At 44.3% G+C, this 9,906-nt stretch overlaps 1 protein-coding gene across 2 annotated transcripts in view; it reads left to right on the top strand.

Annotated features, from left to right (window-relative positions):
• Positions 1–266: 266 nt before the first annotated feature.
• Positions 267–9,906, top strand: part of slc8a4a (solute carrier family 8 member 4a) — a 30,233-nt gene continuing 20,593 nt past the window's right edge. Inside the window, exons 1-4 of one of the 2 annotated variants that reach the window (XM_085469818.1) lie at positions 267–1,252; positions 1,621–1,691; positions 4,349–5,764; positions 5,911–6,428. In XM_085469818.1, coding sequence (XP_085325944.1) covers positions 4,424–5,764; positions 5,911–6,428 — 1,859 coding nt within the window. In that variant the 5' untranslated portion in view covers positions 267–1,252; positions 1,621–1,691; positions 4,349–4,423. Of the gene's footprint in view, positions 1,253–1,615; positions 1,692–4,348; positions 5,765–5,910; positions 6,429–9,906 lie in introns of both variants that reach the window. The other variant, XM_085469817.1, reaches the window with a different exon arrangement.

Here is a 9,906-nt window from a genome sequence, read left to right as displayed (position 1 = left end):
GACAAAGCACTCAGTTTTCTCTCTCTAGGATTTAGATTTGTTGACCAGATAGAAGCAACATGAGATGGTGGTGTCTTATTTCTCTCAAATGAAAGTCTAATTTACTTTGTTTTGTCTTCCCCCAACAGTAGATCAACCACATGGCTCCCATCTTTTAAAGTGATGTTAGGCTAAATTCACATGTCAGAAGAAAAACTATTGAGACTATGCGCTTTTTTTCTTCTTCTTTTTTTGTCTCTAAGTAACCATCCAGACTACAACAACGGCAGCCCACAGCAGGCGTACGGGCAGATACATCTGGGATTTCGGAGTGTCAAAAACGAAGATCAGCTCTCTATCTTCTAGCTTACAGCAGGTTTTTTTGTGCTGATGGGCAACCAAGATAATGAGCAAACATTCTAAAGGGTTTCTGATGGAAATGATCATTAATCCTGGTCTCCTGATGCGCAGTCAGGAGGACCAGCCGTGCGTGTAGCGCTGCTTCTGAACGTCTCCCCTCCCCTGTTTCTGCAGTGTTACTGTTTTCCCTTTCTCGCTCGTCGTTTCTTGTGCCAGTGCTGCCCACCGCGAGAGTAAGACAAGACTTCCATTCCACACCACACTCACACTCCTCTTTCTTGTGTGCCACCATCCCTCTGCTTGATATCCATCTTGTCCTGATCCGCGTACTGTGTGGTTTGCGTCCTCTCAATCCTTCACCATTCATTCACGCCCACTCTCATGTGCAGCCCTGTTTGGTTCCTTGCGTTATCCAGCTCAGGCAGAAGAGCGAGGGAATTTTTTGCACTCAGTTTATTTTTCGGAAATAGAAAATACAATTAAATTCTCTCTTTTTTAAATTAATACTTTCTAAGATTTTGTTGTTGTTTTTTTTGGACTGGTGTAATTTAATTTATTATTTTACGCATCAACACGCAGTCAGGAAAGGATAAAGCTGAAAGCGCCTTGTGGTTTTTGAATAATTTACTTAGCTTTGCGGAGGGTGTCGCGGTGGTGGAACAATGGGAATTTAATGAGGGGAACTATTCCGGCTGTGTTAAGTTTGCTGAGGTAGGGTACTTGTCAAAGAAAAAGGAGAGAGAAAGAAAACAAGCACCGGGGAAAACTACGCGTCATTTCCAAGACACCAGCAACAAGCCAACACCATTACACCAGCCTGCCGTGTGAATGGCACACGGGGTGTCTTCCTCTGTTGAACTGGTGCAGGGTAGCCACGCTGTGACCAGGATCCAACTGAGATTCTGGGCTTTCCGTGAGTATCAGTGGGGCAGCTGTGCGCACCAAATGGACCGGTCTGTTTGTCCCTCATGCTCAGCGTACTGATCATTTAATAGGCTCTATCTTTTTTTCTTTTTCCCTTTTTATTCTACCTCTGTAATATCACTTACCTAGCCGTCTCAGAATCTGTTTCTAACTTAGCGTTTTGAATTGTTTCGAATCTGCAACAGCGGTGTTTTGTGTTTTTGTGCTGCTACTGGCTCACATTTATGGCTTTTTTTTTCTTTTTTTTTAAAGCTTCTCAAAATTCTCCGATGTGGAACACTCGTTACTTTCATGATGGTTTTAAAAACGGACTTTGTGGTATGCTCGTTTAAGATAAGCTGTATTTCCACAGAGCAGCATGAAAGATAAGTTCATCTCCTGAGGCTAGAACTTCCACTCTGGGTTGACTCACTGACAGCTGCATCCAGGTGAGTAATATAGTTTCTCACAATGTTTAAAATAGGAACTATAACTATAAGCTAAACAAACAAAAAAAGAAAGAAAGAAAAGAAAGAAAAGAAACTAAGCAAGCCCCTGCATGAGAATTTTTCTTGCCCCCCATTATACTAGACTCTTAGACTAACAGCTGCATGTAAATCCAGTAACACTTGTCTTAGTGCTTAGACTGATGAGTGTGCTTTGAGCTCAAAACAACATCTCGAGAAACTCCGGTTTCTTTTCATTTTCTTCCATGTTTCTGTTCTGTTTTCCTTTTGTTTATGGATTCTAATGACTTTTCCTTCCCTAAATAGCAGAGATGACATTCATGAGGCGTCTCAATACAAACTGAGTGTGCCACCATTTGAAAAGTGCACACGCTTACACACAAAACAAGTGCAGGCATCAAAGTGTGAGTCATTATGTGTTTACTTGCCAACCCTGGACCTTTGCTTAGCAAACAAGAACATGTTTGAGGATTAATTTAATTTGGGTCTGCTTTTTTTTTAAAGGCTTGGATAATTATGTACACTTGGGTTTTAAGGGGTATTTATTATTTTCTTCTTTTTTTTGGGTTGTATGGAAGCCCCAAACGCAATTTCATTGTTCTTGACAATGACAATAAATAAATAAATACTAAATACTAAATACTATGGAATTATTGAAGGTTAGTAACTCTGTTAGATGGAAAGTGGCATCATGCTGGGTTTGCCAGTAGTTGGTAAAGTCTTCATGTTGCACTCGGGCTTTTAATTGCAAACATGTTAGAAATCAGCAGATCAGAGAACTGTAGTTTTGCACTGGATACTTGCACACTTTGAATAGATGTAATGTGACGAAGGTGAGGAGATTTCAGAGTGTGTGCTTGTGTTGACTAAAAAATTAAAACATCTGTATTCTTAAGGGGAAATGAATAATGTGCTTCAGTATCTCATTTACTTGTTGCTGCCTGGCGACTTTAGTGAGGAAAACATATCACTAAATACTGCACAGAACAGAAAGAGACATTTTTTCTCTATAGTTTTCCTGCATTTCCACCAGTCGGAGATCTTGCTTTTGCCATAGAAACATCACCCACTCAAAATTTGTGCAGGATTGTGTGCCAGATGAAAGCAACGTATTAATTAAATCTGCTTTCGAAAGTGAAGGAATCAGTGATGATATCAATATGTGATTTCACATAACAGTAATGAGGGATATTTCATTCAGTCCGAAAAAAAGACTGTTTCATTGTCCCTGATTGGAGCTGCCTGTTGCAGGAGTCGCTGTCCATGGTGCTGATCTCACTCGCTCAATCTGATCAGCAGACAGGTGTCGGGCTGTTGCTGTTGTTGTTGCACAAATACAATCTGTTAGTCACTTATTTATGAGCTAACAGCAGAAAGAAAGAAAAAAAACTGACGGCTTAATTCCTGCATCTGTGCTGCACCACTTCACCCTGAAATGTAGCCTTGATCGAAACCGTGCTCTACTGTTATGCAGGTCAGATTGGAGAATGCTGCCTTTCACTGCTGCATGTCAATGAGAGCAGGTGCCAAACATGCAGCTTTGCCAGACTGCTTCTGCTGTAGGTGTGCAACCTATTTCTGAGACAAGGATGGTCTTTAAATTTTCATTAGAAAACACCAGACACATTACTAGACATCTTTCCCTCTCCTCTTTTTTCAAAGATGTTAATCCTTTGAAGAGTTTAGCACAGTACTCCCTGAAATGTCTATTCAGGCCATTAAGATACTGCTGGTGGGGGGGGGGGGGGGGGGGGGGGGGGGCGGACTGGGGAATTGTTTTTACTTGTCCCCTGATGCCGTTTCCATTGCTTATGTAAAATTTTAAACTAAATTAAACTAAGCTAAACGGCAGATTGGCTGATCTCAGTGGTAGCCCGCATCTGTGGATTTCTCAGCTGATACCCATCTAAGCGTCAGTCTGGTTAATTTCATATAACACATGGTATTAAAGCTGCTTCAGCCAGCCCACGAGTTGCTGTGCATATGCATGCTGCTTTGCAACCCCACTCCACCCTGTCATGCTCTGTCTGACTTAATCAGAGAAACTATGTTGGCAAATATAAATTACTGCATGTGGAATGGATTCTTTTAGGTAAGGTGGTGATGATTGAATTGCACTCAGGCATCCAGCTTTATATTTCATACTAGACCTGAGAAGTGTGTTGGACTCTCTAGACACTAGAGCTGTTCCTCCTTTAAATCATCCTATAATATATGTACCAGTAGGGCTACCTAAGAACAACTGCTCCTTTCTTGTTATTCTCGTTGCCAGTGGATATTATTTTTGGACTCCCATCTAACTCGACAGTACCGGGTGGACTGAGTCAGTTTTTCCCTCGATACTACAGGTGCAAAGGGTAACATTTTCACTGCGGTTTAGCACAGAATGACCACATTATATGTGTGGGAGTCGTACAGGGTAGTTCAATACCAGTGACTCAACGATTAGTAGGTGCCAATATTTCTGGCTCTCTAAACTCGGACCAACGAAACTGATGGATCCCACATCATTTGCATACAAAAGAGCACTTTTGTGGTGCCATATTGGGGTTATTTTGAGAATATAACTGAATAATGAACATCTGACATGTGGCTTTCTCATCCACCAGGCAAATTTCTTTTTTTTTCCTGTCTTTCAGAGGTTCATGCGAACCTTCACATGTCACGTGCACTGATCTCTAGCATTAGAAGACTCAAAGCATCACCACACCATCATGTTTCTACACAAGCGTATCTTGAACTGCTCTCCACCTGCCACCCCATGCATGTTCATCTCTCTTCTGCTGGTTCTCCTCCCGGGAGTCACCCGGTTCTCCTACGGCAGCAGGGATGATGACATCGGCAGCAGCCCAGGCAACTGCTCCAGTGATGACAACTGCTCCGAGGGCGTGGTGCTGCCCATGTGGAATCCCCAGAACCCCGCAGTGGGTGACAAGGTGGCACGTGCCATTGTTTACTTTGCCGCTCTCATATACATGTTCCTGGGCATGTCCATCATCGCCGACCGGTTCATGTCTTCTATCGAGGTCATCACCTCTCAAGAAAAGGAGATCACCATCAAGAAGCCTAATGGTGAGACAACAACAACCACTGTGCGCATCTGGAATGAAACGGTCTCCAACCTGACCCTGATGGCCCTGGGCTCCTCGGCACCAGAGATCCTGCTGTCTGTCATCGAAGTAGTCGGCCATAACTTTGAAGCGGGAGCTCTGGGTCCCAGCACCATCGTGGGCAGTGCTGCTTTCAACATGTTCATCATCATTGCTCTCTGTGTCTATGTGGTGCCAGAAAATGAAACCCGCAAGATAAAACACCTGCGGGTGTTTTTTGTCACCGCAGCCTGGAGCATATTCGCCTACATCTGGCTGTATCTCATCCTGTCAGTGTTTTCCCCCGGAGAAGTGCAAGTCTGGGAAGCAGTCCTGACCTTCCTCTTCTTCCCCCTGTGCGTTCTGCAAGCCTGGATCGCAGACCGCCGCCTGCTCTTCTACAAGTACGTCCACAAGCGCTACCGAGCCGACAAGACCCGCGGCATTATCATCGAGTCAGAGGGAGATGCCATGTTCACTAAAATGGACTTGGAGATGGATGGACAGGGTGTGAACTCTCACACTCACCCCAAAGAGGCTCTGGATGGGATGCTGGAGGGCGTGGAGGATAGTGGTGGGATGAGCGCAGAACAAGATCAAGAAGAAGAGGCCCGCAGGGAGATGGCTCGTACTCTAAAAGAGCTAAAACAGAGGCACCCAGATAAGGACATGGAGCAGCTCATCGAGATGGCCAACTATCAAGTGCTGGTCCAGCAGCAGAAGAGCAGGGCCTTTTATCGCATTCAAGCTACGCGCATGATGATCGGAGCGGGGAACATCCTGAAAAAGCATGCAGCTGACCAGGCCAGGAAGGTGGTGAGCTGTCACGAGGCCAGCGGGCAAGAGGAAGATCCTAACACTATCTACCTGCAGTTTGAAGACTCTCATTATCAGTGCTTTGAGAACTGCGGCTCACTAAAGCTGACCGTGAGTCGGCACGGAGGAGAAAGTGGCTGCACTGTCAAGGTGAGGGGGGAAAGCACAGAGATTGCAAATGCTCAAGGTCAATTTTAAATCACCTTTAACTGCCTGAGGCATAAAGTATTAATATTAATATTTTTATTACAACTCCAGCCACTACATATTTGATGAAATTTTTTTTCCCTGCACAGGTGGAATACCGGACGGAGGACGGGACTGCCAATGCAGGTTCAGACTACGAGTTTGCTGAGGGCACGTTGGTCTTCAAGCCTGGCGAGACAACCAAAGAGTTCACTGTTGGCGTGATTGACGATGACATTTTTGAAGAGGACGAGCACTTCTACGTACGCCTCAGCAACCCGCGCATCGTGCACAGAGCCGAGGTCTCAGTCCTGGAGCCGAGCTCCATCACCTCCAGCAACAGCATGGTGGGCCTTCCCTCCCATGTTCCTCCAAAGGCGGCACTGGGCAATCCTCACATCGCCACCGTCACCATCTATGACGACGACCACGCTGGCATCTTTACGTTTGAGAGCAACTCCACAAGGGTCAGCGAGAGCGTTGGCAACATGCAGGTGAAGGTTCACAGGACATCCGGGGCACGGGGAAAAGTGGCTGTGCCCTACCACACTGTCGAGGGGACCGCCAAAGCAGGGGAGGACTATGAAGAGGTGTCCGGCAAGCTGGAGTTTCAGAACGATGAGACCATGTGAGTGCCAGTTCCTCTTGTTCATCACTTGATTAAACATCACCGCCCACACATTGGTACATTAAACTGTCCTGCTAGATTACTGTAAGTTATCTATTCTGGTAACGAATGAAAGGCCTATTTTTATGACTCACAGATACGTTTGCTCGGCGAAGTTTAGCTCTTTTCGCAGGGACGATGTGGGAGGATAAGAGGATATAATTATGCGGCAGATAATGAAAGATCGTGGAGATTTAAAAGAACAAGAAAAAGGAGGAGAAGAGGAAGATGAAACCCAGAAACAGTTTCCTGTGAATGAATTAAATGCAGCCTGTTGGGATTTCTGTGGAAGTTCTGTTGAAGCTCATTGTAATGCACAACACTAAAGACTTCCCTGTGGAAAACAAAGGAAGCCCACACGAGCAACAGAGTAGAAGAGGGGGGAAAAATCAGACAGGTGACTTGCACGGCAGCTACTAAAACAGGTGCATGCACTGGAGCCCGTGTGGTTATTTTAGTTAAAGCATTCGTGGATGCACCAGCAGAGATGAGGAGAGAAAAAGATGAGGGAGGCAGAGTGCAGAGAGCGAGGGAGTGAGAGAGCGCTGGAAGAGTGATGTTTTTCCAGCTTTTCTTTCTTTCTTTTTTTTTTCACTTGAACGCTGTTTGAAAGGGCTGGCTGAATGATGAGTACACTTGTAGTGTTTGCTTTATGACGAGATGAGCAAAAGACCTGGCAGTTACACAGAACGGTTATGTTTTTTTTTTTTTAATTGCTTACTTTAAAAAAAGAAAGAAAATGCCCTCAACCGTACCGAGCTCATTACAAAATGATTTACTGCACGGCAAAGGACGAAACAAAGGAATCAAATGTGTCAGATGCATCCGTCTGCGCGAGGCTCGTGCGTAGGTGTATTGTGTAGGTTGGCCGAGTGGGAGGAAAGGCAGGTGAATACATGGTGTCAAAGAAAACGCAGATCTCCCTATTTGTCTTTCTTCTTTTTTTTGCCTCGCAGCGCAGGTGAAATTTGAATATACTGCTCTGTTTTTAGCAGTTTCCTCGCGCACAATCTATGCTTTTTCTCCTTTTTATGCATTAGTCTATGTGTATAATTAAGGCCGTATTAGAGTGCTGAATCTGCTTTAAACCCACATCAAGCAACTTGTCGCTCCAAAGGGGAACTAAAAAGAGCTTCTTGAGCATCCAAAGCAATTAAAGAGAGTGAAGAGGGGTTAAAGGGGTCCCAAAAGTTCCCCTCATAGCGCAGTCAGCTACAGAGGCTGCAGTTAATGAGTCAATAGTGTATAACAATGTGAAATGAGAGGCAGGCAGCTGGCATCTGCATTCAAATAGAGACCGAGCAGTAGATACAGTCCTCACCTACTGAGCTAAGACTGTGCTCATTCGACTGTAGAAAGCTGACAGTGAAAGTACACTTCATAATATCTGGAGTCATGCTTCCCTTAACAGTCGATGTGCAGCAGTGGAGAGGACTGGGGGTGTGACTGTGGAGAGTGGGATCCAGTGGGGCAGGACAGTTTGTTATCAGAAAACAGATGAAAAGAAAACCCAGACCCAGCAGAAAAAAAATGCCAAAGCAGTGTTCAGCTACTCCTGTCCTCCTCGGAATAGCAAGCGAGGACTTAAAGTGGAATGCGGGAGTACTTTGATCATAGGTGGGAAAGGTTTGACTCAGATCTTGAATCGAAATTGCCAGGTCGAGCAGCTGACTTATCTTTTAAGCTGAATCTAAATGAGTTTTCTAATATTGCTGCTGGAAATGCGCTCATCTCTGCGTGCCACCCGAAGGTGTTAATGTTTGACTCTGATGCCGAGCCAAAAGTTCACCACTTTTGGAGAGCTTAAGTCGAAGACTGCCAGGCCAGATTGTGCTCCTCTTTACGCAGCGTGTGAATTCTTTATGCCAGTCAGTCCTGTTAAAAGATGTAGGTGAAATGGCATCATCTTGAAGCGTCGCCGTCGTTGTATGCGTCTATTTGTTTCTCCGAGACTATAAACTCACACCCTCTCTGTGTTAAATGCACGTCTGCGCTCATTACTGCTCAGCAGGCTGCCAAAGTTCATCGTTCAAAACCGAGCTGGCTTTTCATACCCGAGTGTTTCCCCGCTTGTTCGCGACAAAGAGATGACACTCGGCGACGGTCCTCTGGGCACCTCTGTGTTTGCGTGTTTGTTACAGGGTCTCAAGCTTTGTGTGTCTTTGTGCTCACGTACATCTGTCTTCCCCCGTCAATATTTGAGCATGCAGAGGAGCAAAAGAGGAAGCCAAGTTTTTAAGCTTTTGATGCGGAGCCAGGAGGAGCAGTTTAAAATCTAGGCATGCATATAAATAATAATTTACCATTGAAATTCTGCTCTGCAGTAAATAAATTATGATGTACAGACACAAACCTGAGCCAAAATAAACAAGCTGACATCAAGCGCCATTTTACATTCTGTGTTTATGGATTAGAGGAAGATCTGCAATAGACCCTTTGATGCTCGTATGTAGCATAATCTCATATCTGTTCTCGTTAGTGCCTCAAATATGCGCCTCTATGCACTAGTTGAGTCTGAAGTGGATAATGGGGGCAGTTACATAAGCTAAGATAAAACAGATAGAAGGGGATCACTTTTGAAAAGAAAATCAATACACTGATATTCTTTATCGCTCACGCCTGAGGTGCTCAAGCTCGATGACATACAGAACTTCCTGAAAGACAAACAGATTCAGGGCTTGGTAACATTAACACAAAACATTTGCAGACCAATGTTTACATATTATAGCTGTTTAATGTAACTTGGAGGTAGTCTCAAAAATATGTGGAAAAACCAGCAATGTAGGCTACTCTTGTTTATGTTTGGGCTGTTAGCCTTTAGCTTAGCAACTGCTGCAAAGAAGACAGAAGCTATAACTAAATAACTTTTTTATGGCATTTTTCCTTTATTGATAAGAAAGTGTAGACAGCATACAGGAAAACAGGAATTGCTTTGGGCAGACTCAGACCCCTGGCGTAACCTCTGGCATGCAGCTTCTTTATAAATCCTCATTAAAAAGAATGAAAACATCCAACTGCAGTTATTGCGTATCCTGTCCCTTCAAATCAACTTTTCAAGTAGCCACAGAGCTAATCACATATTAGCCTTCCTGCTTCCATGTCACAAAGGACGGCACTGTTTGTCAATCAGTGCACCACCATAATTCACTGTGAAATTTCTTGACTTTTAATGGATAATAGACATTTGTGATCCCCAGTGGATGAAACATCTCAATGTGTTTTGTACTGGGGTCAAATATTGTACAGACAAACAGTCATGGTTCTCGGAGGATGGATCCTAATGTCTTTGATGGCCTAACGTTTTCTCTTGTGCTGATATGAGGTTAACATTTGTATCTCTGAGCGTAATATCTCTGCAATTAGTGCTACGAAATTAGGTCCACCAGTTAATGCTCACCTCTAGAGGAACAGTAATGAAGTGATAGCATCCCTCTGGTCA

Source organism: Copadichromis virginalis, linkage group LG10 (assembly GCF_057382275.1).
Source record: "Copadichromis virginalis isolate Kocher_CV1m ecotype Utaka linkage group LG10, C_Virginalis_male_GT1.1, whole genome shotgun sequence".
NCBI lineage: Eukaryota > Metazoa > Chordata > Actinopteri > Cichliformes > Cichlidae > Copadichromis > Copadichromis virginalis.
This window is presented reverse-complemented; position numbering and strand designations above follow the sequence as displayed.